The following is a 24809-nucleotide window of genomic DNA, read 5'->3' as shown; positions in this document are numbered from 1 at the left end:
ACAACCCCTCCTCTGCCTGTAATACAATTAACAAACACAATGGGCTCTGCCTGTGATACAATTAACAAACACAATGGGCTAACTTAATCACTAACAGGCAGAAAACACACATTTTTCCACAAAACACAGAAAACACCCCAAAGCCCCACAAATGATACATCCCTGGATAGCTCTGATCTGGGCGAACAACATATCCAGAAATCACCCATATCCGAGCAGGGGCTCTCGAATTCCATGGAAGTCACATTTTCCCAACCGCAAGCATGGCTTTTCTGCCCAAAACAGTTCCACAGATTTAGGCTGTGAGGCCGGTCTATCTTTTACTTCAAAGTTTAAGTATATGAGCCATAATCCTGGGGCAAAAGGCTGGCAAACAGGCCCCTCCAAAGCCCAGTGGCTAGGTTATTTGCGCCACAAATATTAATTAATAACTAAAAACTATGGAAAGTAAATATAAAAATATATAAAATAAGGCCATAAGGGCTGAGAGTATTGAGTTTGAAGATCCAGAACATCTGCTAACATTTAATAATTTGTGATTTGTTGCAGTGCGAGCTCAGGATTTGTTCAATGGGTAGAATACTGAAACCTAAAAATGAACCTTCATGAGAGTCAGCAGCATGGTGGGAAACACTATGTAGCTGAAATTTCTTCTTAACATTGGACCTATGTTTATTTAGTCTGTTCCGCAACATCTGGATAGTGCGGCCCACATACTGGATACCACAAGGGCATTCCAATACCACAATCGAGGTGTTTTTTTTTTATCTTAAACGTTTCACTACTAAGTTTATTCTGGAAGGTGGTGGACTCCCATATAGTTTGCAAACACATGCATCTTGGTTTATGACATTTAAAACTCCTAGCCGATTTTGTCTCAGATAATATTTGATCTGTTATCTCACTCCTTTCAGTTACCGTGAATTTAAGTTTACTTAGCGAGAGAAGATTTTTTTGGGAGTTTTTGCTCTTCTAAAAGTTTTTTTCTTTGAACCTAGTATGTAGTTTTCTTTGAACCTAGTATGTAGTTTTTTTTAAACCTAGTATGTAGTTTTTTGGGGCTTAGTTAGGACAGATTCACGCACCGTGGCACCGTCATGCTGTGCAAACTCTGCATCACAATGAGGACCTATTGACTTCAATGGGTCCAAGAAATGCAAGATCCAGCAAAAGACAGGGCATCTCCTATCTTTTGCGGAGTGGAGGCACAGACTCGTAAGCTTCTTTTTGTTTCTGTGGGTTTCCTGGGCTGTGCTTTCACAGCCAGTACCCTTGTTTTCCAGACTGCCGGTTTGTGGTTCGCAACACAGCACGGCGGCACACAGCAGAATTTTTTCTGTATTCATCTAGGAGTGTAATGAAATCTTTTGTTAAATTTTGAGGTATAATTCCAATTTTTAAATTGGGAATGTTACACTAGAGATATACGTAATGTGCCTATTTGTATATTTGGAAAGGGTAAAAGAGGTTAAAAAAAATCTGCCAAAAAATGCAATTCATATTTTAAAGAAGAATGGTACACACGAAAACAGTTTTTTCAGTGGGGGGAACTTCAGTCAGGAATTGCTGCCCCGGTATGATTCTGCTGGCCTCACTGGCATATGATGTGCTTGCTGCTTCTGCTTCCTTGTCTCCAAACAGTAATTGTTTAATTACTTGTTCCTGGTATTCAAGATACAGTCCTTGCTTTCCCATCTTGCGGTAAAAAAGGAATTGTACAGCGCTGCTAATGTGGTAGTGGAAAAAATGGCCCAAGGTCACTTACTTCTCTATGTACGCCACTGACTGTGCACATACAGGCTTCTGGACTGTGGCATTACTTCCTCTTACAGGGACAGGAGGGGGAGGAAGAGGACAGCCGTGTAGCCGATGTTGGCTTGTTTACACATCCATCTGCTTGGTTACTGTAGAAGACACTTGGTTTATTAGGAGTTGTTTTATTGTATCTGCCTCTCCCTCTACCTCCTCTACCCCTCCCCCTTCCTCTTACTGAGTCAGTATCAGACTCCTCAGCTTCTGACAAAGAGATATCTGTGTTATCTTCTTTGTGTTGTGATTTAGTTAGGAAGGTGTAAGCCCCATTTTCCCTGAATTCAGAGGAATCACGTGCAAAAGCTGTAGGTGTTTCCTATCTCTGATAGATTACTTGAATCTTTCCAGAGAACTCTGTAACTGTTCCTCTTTTTTCTGGAACAGGCTGTTTTCTCTAAATTTAAGAACTTGTTCTCTCAGGGAATTAACACGTTTATGCTCATTGTCTAGTGACAATTGTCCTTCGTCCAACAGTAATTGCATAAATCTGTGAGAGCTAGCTGCGCTTGCTCTTCCCACTTTTTGACTAGGTGAGCGCTCCTAATCCTTTCTGCTGGTCTTAAATTAATCCTTAGATCTTTGCTTGCTACTGGCTAACTGCATTGCCGAGCCCCCTGACTGGGCAGCACTCTGTGCTTAAATACTGTAGATCACAATTTCACTCAGAGTTTGCTACTGCCACTCTATACTTTGACTGCCCATCACGCTGCTCCCTGAAGAGTCGGTTTTACCCAGCGAAACAAGTTGGAGGAATTAGGGTTTATACTCTATGAGGATTTTCTAAACAGGGGTCACTCTTCTCAGGGCGGTTGCTCCAACTACAGCCAATTTGAGGTGCTCCCCCTTGCTAGACTAGGGCTTAATAGGTAAAGTACAAGTAGGATAGTAGAGATGGCCTTGCAGTTCGCCCCGCGGTCGTTTCGCGGCGAACTTTGCGTGTTCGCGATTCACCGAACATGCGAACATATGGAGAAATTCTCGCCCGCCATATTCTTTTACATTATGAAGAACTTTGACCCATGACACATCCATCAGGTGGTACAGGACAGCCAATTGAGACATTTCAGCACATGGACATACCCCCTACCTTATAAATAGACCCGATCTGGCCGCCATTTTACATTCAGTGTTTTGCCAGTGTAGGGAGAGGTTGTTGTGTGGAGCAGGGACAGGCTGTTAGGGACACCAAACGCTAGCTACTAGGGCCACAAAAGTCATTTTAAGGACTAGTATAGGTGTGCTATCGATATGTGTGATACACAGAGGGGTGCGATAAACTTATAATATACTTTTAAAATGAGTCAAAAGTCAAAAACACACAGATCTATATAGTGATCACCTGGAAGTCAGGGGCTTACTAGGGCCATTTTTATATAGGGTAAGGTTCCAGACGGGTCGCTCATATCAGGGCGGGTGGTCTGTGGTTAGGCTATCAGGGCCAGAATAGCACCCCCCTCTAGGGCAATATCAGGGACAGTTCTTTGCCCACCCTGTCCTTGAATACCACATCATCATCTAGCCCAGGGATAGATGGTTTTTGCTTTCCCTCTGGGATTCATGGATATGTACTGGAACCCCCCGGATTGTGATATGACATATGGTTTCTGATTTAGTGCCGCCGAGCACTTGTTATTGCCTACCACATCTATGCTTTTTGCCTAAAGGGGTTCTGCACTTTGTTTTAACTGATGATCTATCCTCTGGATAGATCATCAGCATTTGATCGGCGGGGATCCGACACCCGGGACCCCCGCTGATCAGCTGTTTGAGAAGGCAGCGGTGCTCCAGCAGCGCAGCGGCCTTCTCGCTGTTTAGCACTGGCCCAGCGACGTCACGTATCAACTAGCGTGGGCGGGGCTAAGCTCTGTTTACTTGAATGGAGCTTAGCCCCGCCCACGCTAGTTGATACTAGTCGTGGCGTCACTGGGCCGGCGGTAAACAGTGAGAAGGCCGGTGCCTTCTCAAACAGCTGATCGGCGGAGGTCCTGGGTGTCGGACCCCCGCAGATCAGATGCTGATGATCTATCCAGAGGATAGATCATCAGTTAAAACAAAGTGCAGAACCCCTTTAACTTTAATAATTTAATTTATTTTCATTTTGAGGGATATCTTTTCCATTCACACGTCCACAAAATGGGTCCGCATCCGTTCCGCAATTCTGCGGAACGTGTGCAGACCCATTCATTTTCAATGGGGCTGAAATCTGCTGTCTGCATCCGCATTTGCCAATCCGCATCCACTTCCGCATCAGTGCCTCCTTTTCCGCAAAAAAATCGAACATGTCCTATTCTTGTCCGTAATTGCAGACAAGATTAGGCATTTTCTATTATAGTGCCGGCGATGTGCGGTCCACAAATTGTGGAATGCCGGCGTCCGTGTTTTGCAGATCCGCAAAACATTTACGGACGTGTGAATGGACCCTCAGAGTAAAATTCTTAAAGGTTACGTTTTATCTTTATGTATATTCTAATGGATTGCCTTCCTTGTACAATGTTATTAACATAGAAAGTATATTATAGTGCGTTTGTATTGTGCGGCAGTTGTGTGCGGTTCTGCTGCAATACTGCAGGTATACAGAGGGACAAGCGCTATTGGAACAAATAATTTCTACTAGTGTGATATACCAGTCACCCCCCAAAAAAACTGATTGAAGCGGAGTGTTGTATACCAATATACTTTCTTTATAGTGCATTTGGGTACTGTATAGTGCATTTGCGCATGCGCGTATGCGAAAATTATATTGCCGATATTTTGCATTGAAAAAAATAATGAATGGAGATCGCAAATTCGAATAATACATCTGGTATGTCACTGTCCATATTGTGGACTTCTAGACAATTATTTCTTGGCTGCAAATATGAGCTGAAGGTTTTTCAAGTTCGTCATTAAAATGAATGGGACCTGCACAAACTTGCAGTTCGCGAACATTTGATTGCGTTCGCAAACCGTCCCGGCAGATGTTCGTCCATCACTATAGGCTATAGACACTTAACCCTTCATGATCTGCCAGCACAAAATATGACTCTATTTGAAGATTTTAATTGTTATAGTAAAAGTTACATTTCTCAACACTTTAGAAGGAGGTTCGAGTTGTATTACCTATCTACCTAACCGTATTATTCATGGGGTCAAAATAATATATAATGGCAATGCAGTGTCCGTAAGTTAGATAAATCCCTTTGAAGAGAGAGTGAAGGAGACTAAGCACCACTGCAGAATTTGCGGTAGAAATTTTGTCCTTGCAAAAAATCCGCTGGTGGCCGCATAGAGTCCATCTCCCACTGTTTGCAATGGGAGGTGGCACTGCCACTAGTGTGCCCAGTGATGTAAAGCTGCAACCATGCAAAGACGGAAAATGTTCCTTTATGCCACAGTGTTGGACAGATGTAATGACTTCTGCCGCAGAATACACAGCAGATTTTGGCATAGTCAAAATCTACCATATGAACACCAAACTTTTCTATGACCTCCAAGACCGGACAGTTGTGGTGGTCATCAGTTCTTGATCTGCCCAGAAACCAAACTTATTGATTTTCTTTATCTCTGGGCAGAAGCAGGAAGATTTAGGTGAGGAGGGTGGAAGGGGAGAGCAGGGATGTACTGCTTTAAATTATTGCTCCCTCTCTCATGTTGCCAAATCTATAAATGTGCTAACTGCATGAGGTATAGAAAGTCAACACATACATTGCCATATCGTGAAAGAGTTAATTTTTTCATTGTTATCCTCTTTATCAACCTTTCTTAGATCAATTATACCACATTAATTGTTAGATAAATTAAACCTTCAATGCCGTTTGCTATTAGATAAGCATCTAGCCCTTTTTTTTTAAATACTGACATAGTATCTGCCATTACTCCAAAAAAAGATTTAAAAAAAGCTTGGATCGCACATCCCCTTGCTATGTATTGATTTAAAATTGCCCCTCAGCATGGTGGCTGTTGTTGCTGAGGTGCTGTGTCTATTGGTTGGTGCTGCTCGGGTGCAACAGCAGCGGTTCTGTTGGACTGCTGAGTCGCACCGCCTGGTGGCGTGGTGTCGCAGTGGTGGAGGTCGCCATGCATTTTAATCAAAACATATATTAATGCTTTGTGTAAATTAGGGCTTGGTATACTATTATTTACGCTGAGAAGCGATATAAATTGTGCTCAGAAAGCAATAATAGATCATTGCATAGCACAGGGATGTCTGATCCATGCTTTATTTCTCTTTTTTATGGTATCTGCCATTACTACCTATTGGGGTATGACATTCCACCGTTTTACTACTCTAACTGTAAAGAATTCTTTCTTGTATTGATGCCTAAATCACCTTTCCTTTACACAAAGAATGTCCCCATGTTCCCTAGTCCATTGGAATGAATAAATTATGTGCCAGTTCTCTGCATTCACTTCATATGTATTTATACATGTAAAGGATATCACCTCTAAGATGTCTTTTCCCAAACGGAACAAGACCAATTTTTTAGGTCTCTCAATTGAAACAAGGCCTTACATTCAATTAAAAAATCTGGTTGCCCCTTGCTGAACCCTTTCTAGCTCTCCTATATTGTTTTTTTTTTAGCAGGGGTCAGATAACCCAGCACATGTGCCAGAGATGATTATTATTTGGTATTAAAGCACCATTCATTCCATGGCGCTGTACATATACATGCACAATACAAAACAACTGCATTAAGCATAAACAAGATGAGTTACAAACTGGCAGAGAAGGAGAGAGGACCCTGCCCGTGAGGTCTTACAATCTACAAGAGATGGCACAAAGACAATGTTTTATTGGCACACCAAATAGCGACAAGACTATTCAGTCTTGTCACCATTTCTTAGTAGTTCAACCACTGCACTACAACTACAATAAAAACTGAAGAACTAGGCCCGCCCCTCACACTTCATACTATGGTTCCGACCACTGAATCTGCTATAGCAGAAAGTGGGACTCTGCTACACCACTGGCTGGCTGACTGCTACTGTGCCTTGCTGTTCCTCCATTACTCCCCTGCCTCAACTGGTACAAAATAATAAGTATGTCATTGGATGGGTGCAGGGAGTAGGAATGAGGATAGTGAGCTTAAAGGCTATGTATACCTTTGGCAATTTTTGTACAAATTTTTGTACTCATTGTGAGATAAAAATCAAACCCCAATGGCTTATAGCTACTGTAAAAAGGGCAATAAATGACAAAAAAAGGCATTTAAAAATACAAATCTGAGGTGTCAGCTGTAGCCTTTGAAGTTAATAAAATCTGTAAAAAGGAGTTAAAATCTGCAAAAATAAAAAAATTAACACCAGGTTGCGAAAGAGAGCAAAACAAATCCCCAAAAATTCTTTAAATATATAAATGTATATAAATATTAGAGATGAGCAAAGCAAAGTTGACGAAGTGGAATTCAATCCGAATTTTAGGAACAAGTCGATTTGTCCCAAAGTCAAAATTGCTCACGCTTTGTGGTAACAAATCAATTTTTTTCTAAAATAGCTGCTGTACATGTTAGAACAAGAAAGTAAGAAACTCTGGAACGAGGAATCATCCTCTATGCCATGCATGCTGCCATCCAGCCAATAAGCAGCTAGCCAGCTCCTGTGATGTCACAGCCCTATAAAAAGCCTCAGCCTGCTTGGGCTCTGCCATTTTCCAGTCAACTTAGTGCAGGGAGAGACGTGACAGCACTAGGGACAAGGTTTAGGTAACACTTTATTGTGGAAAAATAGCTATTGAGCAGTTAAGAGAAAGATTGTTCATAATGTAGGGATATAATAGGGAGGCATTATCCACACTATAGGGAGAGAGCAGGGACCAATGCACAGTGTAAAGCCGGGTAATAGGAGCTATTCTATTACACCTTGCTGCACTAATTGGGGTTATAAAAAGTGAGCTAATACTACAGATTTTAGGTTGCTTGCATTCTTAGATACATCAGTAATTCCAGTAATCCTTGATTCTGTAATTGGAGTTAAATTGCGGTCTGATACAACACGTTTTGGGTGTTTTTATTTCAGGTATAAGTACATCCATTCCTCCTTGCTTCTGGTGTGAAATAGCCGTCTGATACAACCAGTTTTTGGGTACATGTAGTTTATATATAAGTACATCTTTCGATTTTTCACAAAGACCGGGATTGTCCATTGTTGTGTTCTCTGTCTGGCACTCAAGTTCAACATATCGTAGATCGGGTTGACAGATTACTGGGACGGCCTGGTGAAGATCAAGCAGTCATGGTCCATATTGGAACAAATGACAAAGTTAGGGGTAGATAGAGCGACAATAAAAATTATTTTAGGGATTTAGGTAAAAAGCTTAGGGCAAGGACCTCAAAGTTAGTGTTTTCTGAAATACTACCTGTACCATGAGCCACTCAAAAAAGGCAGTGGGAGATTAGAGAGGTTAACAAATAGGCTCAAGAACTGGTGTAGGGAGAGAGAGGTTTGGGTCCCTGGAGAACTGGGCCAACTTATCTGTTGGCTACAGGCTCTATCGGAGGAATGGGGAAGGTGCAACTGTTTTGGGGGAGAAGATGGCTAGAAAGTTGGAGAAGTGTTTAAACTAGACACTGGGGGAGAGTAATTACATGATAGGAGGGGAAGATAGAGACCTGGGGCCAGGTAATAGAACTAGGGAAGGAATGGAAGGAGGGACTAGAACAGTTCATAAGGAAATGTGTAGGGTAAAAAAATATACACAACCCTCTCAATTGTATGTATAATAAGCCTGACTAGTAAAACTGGATAACCGGTATTAGTGATATGTGAGGAGGACTATGACATAGTGAGAATGACATGGCTGGATGATAGCTATGACTGGGTGGTTAACGTACAGGGTTACAGTCTGTTTAGAAAGGATCATCAAAACCTGAGAAGGATAGGGGTTTGCCTTTATGTAAAGTCTTTCTAAAGCCCACACTCCGGGAAGATATTAGTGAGGGACATGAACATGTGGAGTCACTGTGGGTAGAAATACAAGGAGCCAAAAACAATAATAAAATACTAATAGGAGTTTATTATAAGCCACCGAATATACCAGAATCCACAGAAAATCTACTACTAAATGAGATAGATGAGGCATAAAATCATGATGTCGTTATTATGGGGGGCTTCAACTACCCAGATATAGACTGGGCAAGTGAAGTCTGTATATCTCATAAAGGAAACAGGTTCTTGGCAATAACCAAAGACAATTACCTTTCCCAACTGGTTCTAGACCCTGACTAGAGGGACAGCCATACTGGACTTAGTACTAACCAATAGACCTGACAGAACAACAAATGTGCAAGTTGGAGGACACCTGGGAAATAGTGACCAAAAAATAATAACCTTCCAATTGTCATTTAAAAGAGTTTTTCTTCAGGGACGAACAAAAATACCAACTAAGTCCTCAAAAATAAAAATACAGCCACAAAATGGGATATTTTTAAAGGTATGCTAAACTCTAATTGGATGTGGATAAATAGAACTGTAAATAAATGACAAAAAAAGAAAGCATTTAAATCACTAAAACAGAAGGGTAGCAAGGAAGCATTGAAAAACTATTTTTTTTATTATGGAAAAAAAACAAAAAAAACTGCCAAACTAGAGACAGATTCATTGCCAAAGAGAGTAAAACTAACTCTAAAATGTTCTTCAATTATATAAATGGTAAAAGTATAAATATGAAGGTGTTGGCCCTATACAGAGTGATGAGGGGGAGTTCCAGACAACGATGAGGAGAAAGCAAAGCTATTAAATACTTTTTTCTGCACTGTATTCACTAAGGAAAATAAACAATCAGATGCAATGCAGAATGTAAAAGTAAATTCCCAATTATAAGTGCCCTGTCTGACCCAGGAACGTTAAAATAGACAAATAGCCAGGACCGGATGGCATACACCCCGTATCCTAAGAGAATTAAGTAATGTCATAGCCAGACCCTGATTTCTGATATTTAAGGACTCTATATTGACAGGGAGTGTTGCACAGGATTGGCGCTTAGCAAATGTGGTGCTAATATTTAGAAAAGGTCCAAAAACAGAACCCGGAAACTATAGGCCAGTAAGTTTAACATCCGTCATGGGTAAACTGTGAAAGTTTTCTTGGAGATGCTATCTTGAAGTACCTCAATGAAAAAAAGGCAAACAACACCATATCAGCATGGTTTTATGAGGGATCGGTAATGTTAAACTCAGTTAATCAGTTTCTATGAGGAAGTTCTAGACTTGACCGTGATGAATCAATGGATGTTGTATATCTTGACTTCTCCAAAGCATTTGATACTGTACCACATAAAAGGTTGGTATATAATATGAGAATGCTCGGACTGGGAGAAAGCGTCTGGGTAAGTAACTGTCTCGCTGACAGAAAACAGAGGGTGGTTATTAACGGTACACACTCAGATTGGGTCACTGTTACTAGTAGGGTACCACAGGGGTCAGTATTCTCTTCAATATATTAATGATCTTGTAGAAGGCTTGCACAGTAAAATATACATTTTTGCAGGTGACTAAACTGTGTAAAGTAATTAACACTGAAGAAGACAGTATACTGCTACAGATAGATGTGGATAGATTGGAGGCTTGGACAGAGAAGTGGCAGATGACAAATGTAAGGTTATGTTCATGGAAAGAAAAAATACATGTCACCAGTACATACTAAATGGAAAAACACTAATAATGAAAAGAACTTAGGAATTTTAGTGAACATCAAACTAAGCTGTAGAAACAAGTGTAAGGCAGCTGCTGACAAGGCCAATAAGATAATGGGTAGCATCAAAAGGGGCGTAGATGCCCGTGATGAGAAAATAGTGGCAAGGTCCACATAACCACTGATATATGGACCAGTAAGCAGGGGTAGGGATGTTATATCTCCCTAAATGCCCACTGGGTAAATGTAGTGGTGGCTGGGCCTGAGACAGAAAGCAGTTTGGTGCATGTCCTACCGCCACCGAGGATTGCTGAACTTTTCTCAGTGCCTTCTGTTGCCTCCCCCTTCTCCTCCGCTTCCTCTTCCTGCTCTAACGCCTCCTCATTCAGTCAGCGAAATACCTGGACCACCAACTTCAGCACAGCCAGGGGGAAACGACTGCAGGCTCTTCTGAAACTCATATGTTTGGGGGAAAATCCCACAATGTGCAGGAACTGTGGACGGGCATCGAAGAACAGGCCGATAAGTGGTTAGTGCCGCTGAGCCCCAATCACGGCCTGGTGGTGTGCAACAACGGGCGAAATCTCGTAGCAGCTATGGGCTTAGCAGGTTTGACACGCATCTCTTGCCTGGCGCATGTGCTGAATTTGGTGGTGCAGAGATTGCTGAAAAATTACCCAGATATGTCAAAGCTGCTGCAGAAAGTGCAGGGAGTCTGATCGTGCTTTCAGTGATCTCATCCTGCTACTGCTGGCCTGTCTGCGCTGCAGTGTAACTTCCGTCTTCCCGCTCACCGCCTCATATGCGAAATACCCACAACATGGAACTCTACCTTGTACATGCTGGAGAGACTGTGCAAGCAGCAGAAAGCCATAGTGGATTTTCAGTTACAGTACACACGGGTGAGTAGCTCTGTTTCAAGTACTCCACAAACATGACCAGCGCTGATGACTCAATCCTCAGCGTTACTATCCCACTTCTATGCCTCCTTGAAAAAATGCTTCAAGTGATGATGGATGAGGATTTGGCACAGGAGGAACAGGGATCATTCCCACGGTTATCAGGCCAGTCGTCCACATGTGGCTCGGAGGAGGATGATGAAGAGTAGGAAGAAGTGGAACTGTGTTCACAGCAGGCACCCAAATCAGCTAATGGGCATCAATGGAGCATTGCTGAGGGGATACAGAGGACACAGACAATACACCTCAGATTGTTGTTGCCTCTGGCCAGCCTGGCACACATGAGCGACTACATGCTGCAGCGCCTGCACAACGACCCCCGAGTTGACCTCCTTGTTACCAGTGTGGATTACTTGGTAGCCACCCTGCTGGATCCCCACTACAAGGACAACGTGCAGTCCTTACTTCTGTCAATGGAGCTTGATCGGAAGATGCGTGAGTACAAGCGCACCCTGGTAGACAGCGGGGGCTCAGTGGAAGAACGAGGTGGAGGAAGAGGAGGAAGTCGCCAATGTAGCTGGGGCACCGACAGCACCTAAGAAGGGAGGGTTAGCATGGCTGAAATGTGGAAAAACATTGTCAGCACGCCACAACATTCAGCACCATCATCTGATATGGACTGTCTTAGCAGGAGGCAGCATTTCAGCAACATGGTGGAAGAGAAAATGTGCACATGTCTGTATGTACTGACTGATGGGTCTGCCCCATTTATCTTCTGGGGCTCTAAATTGGGCATATGGCCGGAGCTTACCCTTTATGCCTTGGAGGTGCTGGCCTGCCCTGTGGCAAGTGTATTGTCCAAACGTGCGTTAAGCATGGCAGGGGGTGTGATCACGGACAGGCGCATCTGCTTGTCCACAGCCAACATGGAATAGCTCATGTTCATTAAAATTAACCAGGCATGGATCCCACAGGACTTGTCCGTACCTTGGGCAGAGTAGAGAGGGGCTGCAGCCATTGTTATACTCCAGCGCACTTTGTGCATTCTCTTTGCCATTTCCCAATGTTTTGGGGCCTCCACAAAACATGGAACAAAATATAAATAAACTAAATTAAAAAAAGAAAATATAATGTTGGCTACCCCCTATGCCTTTTCTACCGTCACTTCCACCTCTTGGCTCAAGATTATTATGTCTTATATTGGCAGAGTAGAGACGTATACTGGCCGCACCGCAAAAAATGGCTATATGGCACACACAGAATTAACATAAAATAAAATAAATTTAAGAAAACAAACACCACGCTGCTTCCACCTACAACGCCACATCTACAGCCTCCTCAACTTCCTACTCCACTTGGTCCTCCGCCTGCTGGTTCAAGATTATTATTTTTTATTTTTATGTTATTTTAAAGGGACACTGACAGGCCCAATAACCATAATTAGCTGTACATATCCATGCACAGGTCTAATGTGCATTTAAAACATATAAGTATCCCCCCTGTCCACATTATGAATACTGCAAACTCGTGTTTTATAACCTGAACTAATCCCTGTTCTTTCTGCCCAAGGGGCGGGGTTTCAGCTTCACTTGTGCCCAGAGAAGCTGAAACCCCGCCCCTTGGGCAGAAAGAACAGGGATTACTTCAGGTTATAAAACACGAGTTTGCAGTATTCATAATGTGGACAGGGGGGGATACTTATATGTTTTAAATGCACATTAGAAGACCTGTGCATGGATATGTACAGCTAATTATGGTTATTGGGCCTGTCAGTGTCCCTTTAAGTCATTTCCCTATCCACATTTGATTGCAGGGCAATTGTACTGCTGTTACCTTCATTTTGGTTTCTTTTGCAGCCCTGTACCCCTTTCTATGACTTTTACAACCATTTTTAGCCCCAAAGTTCTAGTCCCCATTAGCACCACGACCTGGGCCACGTCCCTTATTTGACGCTCTCCTCATATTTCTCGAATTTAGGATCTTGCCCTAAATTGTTTAATTAATAGTAGAATAGAATGACAGTATGTAAAGGGTGTATCTCACACGGCCTGAACCAGACTAGGCCTCAATTAAAGATTTGTCTGCCCAAAATGGCTGTATTTCTAATACTTGAATCAAACCCCTGTATATACAGGGTGTATCTCACACGGCCTGACCCACAGTAGGCCTCAATTAAAGATTTCTTTGCCCAAAATGGCTGTATTTCAAATGCCTGAATCAAACCCCTGTATGTAAAGGGTGTATCTTACACGGCCTTACTTACAGTAGGCCTCAATTAAAGATTTGTTTGCCCAAAATGGCTGTATTTCAAATGCCTGAATCAAACCACTGTATATACAGGGTGTATCTCACACGGCCTGACCCACAGTAGGCCTCAAAGATTTCTTTGCCCAAAATGGCTGTATCTCAAATGCCTGAATCAAACCCCTGCTTTTAAAGGGTGTATCTCACACGGCCTGACCCACTGTAGGCCTCAATTAAAGATTTGTTTGGTCAAAATAGCTGTATTTCAAATATCAGAATCTAACCCAAATGTATTAAGGGTGTATCTCACAATAACATATGCAGCAAAGGCTGCCAAATTATTATTTTTTTGCTCAAACGGGTGTTTGTTTAATAACTCAATATGACAGCAGTATATAACCGAGGAATTTCAAACGTGCTTATGCTGCAAGGCCTGAAATATTGTGTATTTTGACCCAAAAAGGGTGTTTTATTAATGAAAGAATATAAGCCCTGTATATACAGGGTGTATCTCACACGGCCTGACCCACAGTAGGCCTGAATTAAAGATTTGTGCACGAAATGGTGGTATTTCAAATCTCTGAATCTAACCCAAATGTATTAAGGGTGTATCTCACAATGACATATGCAGCAAAGGCTTCCAAATAACCTTTTTTTTGCCCAAACGGGTGTTTGTTTAATAACTCAATATGGCAGCATTATATAACCCAGGAATTTCAAACGTGCTTGTGCTGCAAGGCCTGAAATATTGTGTATTTTGCCCCATAAAGGGTGTTTTATTAATGAAAGAATATAAGCCCTGTATATACAGGGTGTATCTCACACGGCCTGACCCACAGTAGACCTGAATTAAAGATATGTGCACCAAATGGTGGTATTTCAAATCTCTGAATCTAACCTAAATGTTAAAATCTCAGATGCAGTGCTGGTGCACTGAGCTTGTATAAAATAGCCGCCGCTGCCGCCCACCTGACTTATTAAAGTTATTTTTTTTCGGTCACTGGGCTCAGGGCAGGATAAAAAAATTGTGCCCTGCACCCACAAAACACAATGTATGTAGATCGCTGAGTTAGTTTCATATTTTGAGCAAAGACTCTTTCCTATTCTCTCCCTGAAATCACCAGCAGCATCCTCTCCATACACTAGTAAGAGCAGAGTGACGTACAGCGCTACGTGACTCCAGCTTATATAGAGGCTGGGTCACATGCTACACTGGCCAATCACAGCCATGCCATTAGTAGGCATGGCTGTGATGGCTTCTGGGCAAAGAAATCTGTGATGGCCTTTCAAAAAGCGCCAAGAAAGCACCGAACACCAAACCCGAACTTGAAATGTTTGGGTTCGGGTCCGGGGTCCAAAAATCCTAAAGTTCGGTACGAACCCGAACTTTACAGTTCGGGTTCGCTCAACCCTACTCAAAAAGGATCTGTTTGCCTCCAATCAGTCTCCATTCCGCTCTGGAGACGGACACTAAAACTCTGCCTGAAGCGTTTTGCTGTCTGCTTAACGAAACTGAGCTAAACAGATCCATCCTGGCACACAATGTAAGTCAATGGGGATGTATCAATCTGGCACAATAGAAAATGGATCCGTCTCCCATTGACTTTCAATGGAGTTCATGACGGATCCGTCTTGGTTATGTTACAGATAATACAAATGGATCCGTTCATGACGGATGCATGCGGTTGTATTATTGTAACGGATCTGTTTTTTCAGATCCATGATGGATCTGCCCAAAACACCAGTGTGAAAGTAGCTTAAATTAAATGCTGTCATAAAAAAGGCATCTTGTTCCGCCAAAAACAAGCCCTCATATGGCTATGTGAATGGAAAAATGAAAAAGCTATGGGTTTTGAAATGTGGGGAAGAAAAGTCAAAAATACTAAATTTAAAATAGGCCTGGTGTTTAAGGGGTTAATATTGCAGCATTTTAACCTATACAACTTAACTTAAAGTATTATTAATGTTAATCAACCCAATCTTCATCACATAATTCACAATATTACATTATTAATCCTGGAGCTGATAGTGTGACGCCTGACATAATGTTGTGCATCACTGTGTGCTACTACCCAGTGAAGGTGATTTCCTGTCTGAATACTCATGTCCCGAACCTTTTCTGTCTACTGATTCTGCTAATTGCCTCCTGCCCCAACCTTGGAACTGTGACCTGGATTACGCTCATACTCTGCCTTCCCCAACATTGGAATTGCTATTTGGAATACAAAAGTACTCAGCCTGACCTGACTTTGGACTGTATCAGACTACACTTTTTCACTGAGTCCTTGGTGCTTTGCACTGGTGTCTCTGACCCCTGTAGGTCAGCAGCAAACTATATCAGTACTACTGCAGGAGGTACTGGTCTGGTTGGTTTCCTGTGGGGAATACATGTGCTTTGCAGAGCCAAAATTCGTTAAGTTCAAAATCACACAAGACTTTGGTGATTAACATTGGGCTTCAATGTTCCGACTTTAAAAACATTTTAAAACAGGAATCCGAAGTCTGCTTCGGTATGTCTGGTACCTCGGTACTAAAGCCAACTTTGGATACCTGTTTTAAAATGGTTTTAAAGTCCTAAATGAAGCCCAGAGTTATTCAAGTCTCACGTGACTTCGGACTTAAATTTTGCCTCCGCATAGCACAAAGTTTTGGAATAAATCGACTTCCAATCTTGGATCCTAAGCTCAATTTGCTCACCCCTACTGATAAGCCTGAAGACAGACAGATCTACCACAACATGGTGGCCCCTCTGTGGCCATCATATGGTATTTGGACGCAGTGTTGAACATCTGTGCTCTCATAACAGGTGAGATAAAAGAAATAATGTACATTTTTGAAGTGCATTACCTTTCCCACTTTTATGTTTGTTTTGCTCATTTTGCTGAAGTCAGCATTTTTTCCAAGCAGTTCAGATACTTCCAAACTTGAAAGAAGATCTTGAATATTGTATGAACGTTCTATTTTCAGTTTTGGCAAAGACAAATTAATGTATCTAGATCTAAAAAACAATAATGATTACTTGCAGTAAAACAGTGATTTCATAGCCTCCAGTAATTTGACAAGAGTATTGTATGCTTTTATGTCTTACCGTTTTGATAGTCCATTCACCCATTCTTGATATGTATTCCAGTTCATAGAAGACTCGATGTTCTCAAGGGTGTTTCCATTTAGTGGCTGGACCAATAGCAGGAAATCATTGTCACTTAGGGAAATCTTTATTATTAACTGATTTGCGGTCCTATCTTCAGTAAACTGAAATATTCCTGATACTGCAATCATAGGAACCAAGACAATCTTGTTTGGCTCAGTCCAGAAGGGTTGACGCTTTGGAAGTAAGAATGAATTAGCCACTTTGCCTGAAAGACAAGTACTTGTTAATCTGTGTGTTGTATGATTTTACTTTATTACAATTACAGAGCCCTTTCCAGAAATATTAGCATTTGCACATTTAGGTCTTATTCACATTTTATGAATACAGGCAGCCAAAATTAGCATACTGTGCAGACGCAATGTTGCATATAGCAGAGTCTTTACAGCTGTTAGCTCACGTGAGGCGCACTAGGGACAGGGTTTAGTAAAGACTTTAGTCATAAAAAATAAATAAAAAATATTAAGCAGTTCAGGGAAAGATTATTCATAGTGTAGGGAAAGGATAGGGAGGCATCATCCACACTGTTGGGCGAGAGCAGGGACCAATTGCACCGTGTAAAGCTTTGGTAATAGGAGCAATTCTATTACACCTTGCTGCACTAATTGTGGTTAATAAAAGTGATCTATTACTACAGATTTTAGGTTGCTTGCTTTCTTTGATACAACAGTAATTCCAGTAATCCTTGCTTCTGTTATTGGGGTGAAACTGCGGTCAGATGCAACCAGTTTTGGTTTTTGGTGTATTTAGTTGATGTATAAGTACATCCATTCCTCCTTGATTCTGGGGTGATATTGCATTCTGTTACAAACAGTTTTGGGGTGTTTTTATTCTCTATATAAGTATTTCCATTCCTACTTGATTGTGGTGTGAAATTGCAGTCTCATACAACCAGTTTTGGGGTGTATTTAGTTGATGTATAATTACATCCATTCCTCCTTGATTCTGGTGTGACATTGCAGTCTGACACAACCAGTTTTCGGCTGTATATAGTTGATATATAAGTACATCTATTCCTTCTTGATTCTGGGATGAAAGTGCAGTCTGGTATAAGGCACGGGTAAAGAAAGCTCGCTCCTCAGGCTTAAAAAAATAAAATAAAAAGATACTAGAGGTGATCACACTATAAAGGCCGAGAACAGATAACCTGGAAAGGGTTAGTTGCTGAGGCCACCGTTCGCCGACGCAGAACACTTCTCTACAAACTTTTAGGGTGGTCAAATTATTTTACACTTAATTCAATGCGTCAATCAGTAGTTGCGGAGTTGGTGTGAAATAGCGGCCTCATACCACACACCTTAGGGTGAGTTCACACTTCAGTTATTTGGTCAATTTCCATCATTTTTTGTTCTGCACCTGTTCTGTGTTTTTGAACCAAACCTGGTTTGATACTGCACATTTTAGGGTTTTCAAATTCTTTAACACTTAATCCAATGTCTCAATTAGTAGTTCAAGAGTTGGTGTGAAACTACAGCCTGATACTACACATTTTAGGGTGTTCAAATTCTTTAAAACTTAATATGTCAATCAGTAGTTGCGGAGTTGGTGCGAAGTTCGGCTTGACACTTTTGCTCTTTTACCCTTGCAGTTAATCTTGCAGTACAGTATGTCCGACAGACAGGTGAGTAAGAGAGATCAACTGCTTCCTTAAAGGGGTTCTGCACTTTCAATTAACTGATGATCTATCCTCTGGATAGATCATCAGCTTCTGATCGGCGGGGACCGACACCCGGGACCCCCGCCGATCAGCTGTTTGAGAAGGCAGCGGCGCTCCAGCAGCGCCGCGGCCTTCTCACTATTTACCGCCAGGCCGCCCGCCCACTGACGTCACGACTTGTATCAACTACAGTGGGCGCGGCTAAGCTCTATTCAAGTGAACAGAGCTTAGCCACGCCCACTCTAGTTGATACAAGTCGTGACGTCAGTGGGCGGCCCGGCGGTAAACAGTGAGAAGGCCGCGGCGCTGCTGGAGCGCCGCTGCCTTCTCAAACAGCTGATCGGCGGGGGTCCCGGGTGTCGGACCCCCGCCGATCAGAAGCTGATGATCTATTCAGAGGATAGATCATCAGTTAATTGAAAGTGCAGAACCCCTTTAAGTAGGCGGGTAAGTAGTGATTATGAGAGTCGCGTGGGAGCTGGTGTTGCAAGCAGTCAGACATGTGGCCCTGAAACTGGTGAGGGTGACATCAGTGACGTGCAGATAGAAGCTGATGATGATGTGGCTGATCGCACTTGGGGACCGGGTGAAGAGGGGGCTTCATCATCATCAGGAGAAGAGGGTGGCAGCTTGCGCATGACGCAGAGGCTGAGCAAGCAGGGTGGTAGCGTGGCCATGATTCAGCAGGGTGGCAGCAGTGTGAGCTTTGTAGCCAAACATGCCCGGGGTAGACCACATGCTACACTGGAGCCTACCTGTCTGAAAAGAAGTAGCGGTGCCGGGGTTCACGGAGGCAGCGGTAGTAGGCAGTCAGCACGGAGTGGTGGGGGGAAAATGTCATACTTGGCGGTGTCAGAATTTTTCATCAAGCCGTCGGAGGATGTCAGCACTCTGTGACTGGGCCACTGTGTTGGCTCCTCGTGAGATTCCCACCCTCACCACTCTGTGACTGGGCCACTTTGTTTACTCCTCATGCTGTTGCCACCCTCACCATTATGTGACGGAGGAATCACTGTGTTGACTCCTCATGTGATTCCTCATGCGATTTCCACCTCTGCCTCTCTGTGACTGGGCCACTGTGTTGACTCCTCATGCTGTTGCCACCCTCTCCACTCTGTCATGGGGGCACTACTTGTTCCCCCCCCTGTTACAGAACAGGTTCTGTAGAAATCTATGTGGAATTAGCTGACGATGGTGTAAAAGGAGTGCGCTTCTTCACTATATAGTAGAATCTTGGGACACTGCACGGTTCTTTATACCTGACGCTAACATTGACCTGTAAGGCTGAGCTCACAATTGAGTTATTTGGTCAGTTTTGGCCTCGTAACTGACCAAATGAGTGAAGTGTGAACTGATTCTAAGAGTGACGCCTGTTATCTGATTGTCATACTGACTCACAGTACTATTTCACTAGCACAGCGGACTCCTTATTTATGTTTCTGCAATACACAGTGTTCTACACCACTATACAGGCTCTCTGCAGGCAGGAAATAGTTGTCTTTTAACGTGATTCATCACAAATATATTTGGATTGAATCAAATCTTTTGGGGAAATTCGGCAAACTGTCCGAATCGAATTTTTGAAAAATTCGCTCATCTCTATTAACTTCAAATGGGTAAATGGGGCATTATTACTCTCTGTTGGGCAAAAAGGGAATACTATTGCTTTACAGGGGACACACCAGGGGTATTGTTACTTTCTAGGAGGTATCAGAAAAATGAAATTATGTAGGATGGGAGAGGGTAGAAGGATTCTGGAAAAGTGAGGATCCAAAAACATGTCTGTTACACACTCTGCAGACACAAGTTGTAGATGGAATAAGTCACTGTGGTAGTCAGAACATGTGCATGTGCCTACAATAAGCCAATGGACTTTTCTGCACTGCTTTCACTTATACAATCTTCCTAGCACCTGTGTAATACAAATATCTACAATTATACTGTAGGTCACTGTATGGGGGTAATATTAGTCTTTTATTAAGTAACAATGTGATGGTTAAATTCAAGCACTATGTGCTGGTAGTTGCATAGTGAGTGGTATTATTGCTAATATTGGTCATTCCACAATTTTAGTTTTATTCAGTCGCTATTTAGTAGTATTGGTATAGGTAATGTTGTTACCTGGGTTGGAGGCCACCTCAGGCAATTAATGTGTTTTGCTCTAGCCACCCCACCCCTACCCTGAAACCATAACTACACTTCTGTATCCAGGTCTGTATGTACATGGACAGGGAGATCACACATGCTGTATCATAGTGTAGAGCGGGAGGAGAACATACACATGCAAATAACGGGGCTGCAAAAAACAGCAGTGCCAATATCTGCAGAGGTAAGAGGAGATCCCTCTCAGGATTGTTTTGTGGAAGCCTGTAGATAAGCAGGGATTCCATCAAACTGAGTCCCCCATCTTATGAATCCAAAGCAATCTCCAAATTCTTTGGGAGGGGGAGGAGGAGTTGTGGTTAATGACTACAAGTAGCACGTGCTATTTAACAACTTCAGGACCGAGTCAGTTACTGAGTGCTTTGACCCCACATGTGTTTCACAGAATTTAGAAACACTTGGCTATGAAAATGAAAAGTTTTAGTTCTTCCAATAAAATATTGTATAAGTCCCAAATGTTTCATTTTCACAAGGGGTAATGTGAGAAAAAGGACCCCAAAATCTGTCACTCCTGATATGTGGTCATAAATTGCTGTGTGGGCACACCGCCGGGCTCAGAAAAGAAGAGCAGATTTTACTGGAATGGTTTTCGGGTGCCAATTGCATTTTAAGAGACTCTGAGGTACCCCTACAGTGAAAACCCAAAAAAGTTACCCCATTTTGGAAACTACATCCCTCAAGGAATTTGAGGTATGCAGTGAGTACTTTGACCCCCACAAGCGTTTTAAAGAAATTTGAAACACTTGCCTGTGAAAATGAAAGTTTACGTTTTTATCTATACAATATTGATTTAGTTCCAGATTTTTCATTTTCCCAAGGTGTAACAGGAGAAAAAGCACCCCACAATTTAGTACGCATTTTCTCTTTAATACAGCAACATCCTGTTTGTGGTCGTAAACAGTTTTTCGAGCACACTGCAAGGTCCAGAAGAGAAAAAGCACTAAGTGTATTTGAAACCTAGTTTGGTGATTCATATAGCACTGGTGACAACTGCAGAGGCTCTGAGGTGAATAAAATAAAAATTAAAAATAGCCCCATTTTAGAAACCAGACTACGCAGAATTTACTAAGGGATGTAGTGAGCATTTTGGCCCCACAGGTGTTTAACAAAAATGTATGCAAAGCAGATGGTGCAAAGTGAAAACTGCAATTTTTCCACAGATATGCCATTTAAGTGCCCAATAGTTTGTTATCAGTGTATGCCAGTGCATACCTCCAAACTTTTCAAAATAAAGAGGGACAATAGCAGTGGCTAGCTTAATGCACCACAGCACAGTTTGTAATACTAGTCCACATCTCTAACTCCACCACATACAAGTCTATACACGCCCAATCCTGCCCAGTCCTCTTAGTGACCCCAAGTAGTTATGACAACACAGTAGTAATGCCTCTATTGTGCCACCTCACAGTAGTAATGCCTACATTGTGCTGCCTCTCAATAGTAATGCCCACATTGTGCCCTCTTTCATAGTAATGCCCACATTGTGCCCCTTTCATAGTAATGCCTGCATTGTACCATCCTTTCAGTAGTTATGCCCACATTGTGTCCCCCTTTCAGTAGTGCCACTTCTGACGATAAAAAAAACTAAATACTACCCAGATGATTGCAGCACATCCTGTGCTCCCCAGCAGGCCCGATGCGGTCACATATTGTGCCGGCTGCAGGGTGAAGGAGGAGCAGACTGGTTGATTCCCAGGCCTGCACACTCCTCCTACACAGCCCAGCAGTGTGATGTGTGACATGCTTGTTGGGGAGTGACGTCAGTTGAATAGTGAAGCAGGGAGTGGACAGTTCCTTTCTTCACCATTGCAATCAACTGCATCCCATGGACTGTGGGACAGCCACTGAAAATCAGGACTGTCATGCTGTATAGGGGATGGTTGGAAGATTTGCCAATGTGAAAAGTTATTATGCTGTGTTTCCAGGTTTTAGAAACACCTTACATGTGGCCCTAATTTTTTGCTAGAATGCATAACAGAACACAATGGTAAAACAGCACCATGTTTATTTGAGACCCAATGTGGCAATTTACGCATCTTGTGCTGACAACTGTAGAGGCTCTGGGTGCAATAAGAAATGGAAGTTACCCCATTTACACCCCTCAAGTTATTTATTAAAGGGTTGGAGTGAGCATTTTGTACTCACAGGTGTTTTGAAAAAATCCATTCACAGCAGATGGTGCAAAGTAAAGACTGCTATTTTTCCACAGATAGTCCAATGAATTGTTCCCCAGTGTGAAAAGTAATCCCTGGTTTTACAAACGCCCCACATGTGGCCCTAATCTGTTGCCTGAATGAATGAAAGGGCCGAGGAGTGAAAGAGTACCACACACATTTCTAGGCCCAGTATGGTGATTTACAACAATTGTGCTGACAACTGTAAAGGCTCAAAGATAAAATAATAAAAGGAACCCCCAAAAAGTGACCCCATTTTGGATACTCTGCCCATCAAGATATTGAGGGGGTGGAGTGAGCATTTTACGTCACATGTATTTTACTTAAATTAATGAGTAAGGGACTGTGCAAAAGGAATATTTTCACAGGTCATTTTAGCGCCCAAAATGTTTTGCCCAGCTAGTGCTCAAATACACCACACCCTTTAAATTGTTTGGAAGGGAAAGACCACCTTTTGCAGCGCAGATTTTGATGGCGGGTGACTTGCTTTTGAACAGCGTCTACAGCCATTTTCTGGGAACTATACATTTTTACATTTTCCTTTTGATGGAGCTGTGTGAGGGCTTATTTTTTGTGGGATGAGTTGTCATTATCATTAGTTCTATTTTGAGATATATACGACTTTGTAATCACTATTTATTATCATTTTTTGGGAAGTTGTATATAGAAAAGGCTTTTGGATTTTATTATTGCAGAAGACACCATGCAAAATGAAAGGTGCAATGTGAATGGTTGCTATGGGCAAGTGAGCCTGTTCTACTTTACCAGTTTGATGAACCTCCCCCATTATCTTTACTCTGCTGGTCAGTATGATTAAAGAGATTCCAATTTTTTGCTGTTTTATTTTTATGATTTACTAAAACATTTTTGGAAATAAGTTTATATCTTTTTGATTACTTTATATTACACTTTCTGTGAGCCACAGTGACAAAAAAATTGCTGTTCTGACATAGTATTTTACATTTTTTACAGCATTCATCTGACTAGGTAGGTCATGTCTGTCAGACTGTCACGCTGTAGTGTGGGAGGGAAACCCCACACCGAACATAGGAGGGAAAGAGAAAAGGAAATAAGGCCTGAAAACTAGGGAAGGAAGGATGGACACCTCCTAGTGAAAACCCTAATCAAAGTCCTAACTAACTACCAGTATGAACAGACCCCAGAGGTAGGTAAGTTCATACACAGGAATACCTAAAGTCCTACCTAACCCTAAAGGATCCTGGTACTAATGACAGGAAAGAGACATCCTGTTCCTCCAGAAGGAAGGATGAACAGGAGTCTCCCTAAGGCCTAATACAAAACAACAAAGAAATGCAACACACAGAAAAGCCAAAATACAAAGGGAAAGGTAACACTAAACTTCCAAAAAACTATAGCAGCACCAGGTACTCAGCCGAGATCCAAACACAAGCTATCTACAGGTCCAAATGAAGCTATAAACAGCATTGTGGGAGAAACAACTATAAATAGGGAAAGTTAAATGACCACAATAGCGATACCTAGAGGTAAAGAGTGCAGCCAGTAGCAGAAACAACACAGACGCCTATTGATCCACAAGGTAAACATGTCAAATCAAACCACGTGTTGCCAGTCTCAAAGATCTCCTGCCACTCACTTTCGCTGGGATATCCATATGTATCGGTACGTCCTTGATAATGTCATGTTTTTATAGAGCAGGTTGATTTTTTTTCATTGCTCAACATTATGCTTTTTGTAATGTGAGGTGACCAAAAAATGCTGGTCTGGCGGACTTTAAGGCTTTGAGCTGCCTTAGCAGCCATTGGCACCCTGCAATAACAGGAGGCCAATGGGGTAGATAGAGAAGCACCTCTCTCTGTAACCCTCTTAGATCTGTGGTCAGCATTAACTGTGGCATCAAAGGGTTTCATTCACTGCATCGGAGCTTTCAGTAATGCCAGGGGCCTGGCTGTATTGAGCAAACACTGTGCCCGCCCAATCAGCTCACCGTACATGTACAGCGCTGGATGGAAAGGGGTTAAAGAAGAACTGTCCCTTCTCCACTTCTTTTAGTCACTACTTGCATTACCAATGAAATACCAATCCTGCAGCATTTTATCATTCTACATTGTTCCATACATCTGTTC

The 24809-nt window shown here is 42.3% G+C and overlaps 1 protein-coding gene across 2 annotated transcripts in view; it reads right to left on the bottom strand.

The window, feature by feature from the left end:
- Nucleotides 1-24809, bottom strand: part of AGT (angiotensinogen) — a 68972-nt gene that overhangs the window by 5694 nt on the left and 38469 nt on the right. For both annotated transcript variants that reach the window (XM_044292279.1, XM_044292280.1), the window contains exons 3-4: nt 16651-16918; nt 16410-16560 (exon numbers count right to left, since the gene is read on the bottom strand). In XM_044292279.1, coding sequence (XP_044148214.1) covers nt 16410-16560; nt 16651-16918 — 419 coding nt within the window. The remainder of the gene's footprint in view (nt 1-16409; nt 16561-16650; nt 16919-24809) is intronic.

The sequence above is a fragment of the Bufo gargarizans genome, chromosome 4 (genome assembly GCF_014858855.1).
Source record: "Bufo gargarizans isolate SCDJY-AF-19 chromosome 4, ASM1485885v1, whole genome shotgun sequence".
In the NCBI taxonomy this organism is placed as follows: domain Eukaryota; kingdom Metazoa; phylum Chordata; class Amphibia; order Anura; family Bufonidae; genus Bufo; species Bufo gargarizans.
Note: the sequence above shows the minus strand (reverse complement) of the source record. Positions and strands in the feature narration are given on the sequence as shown.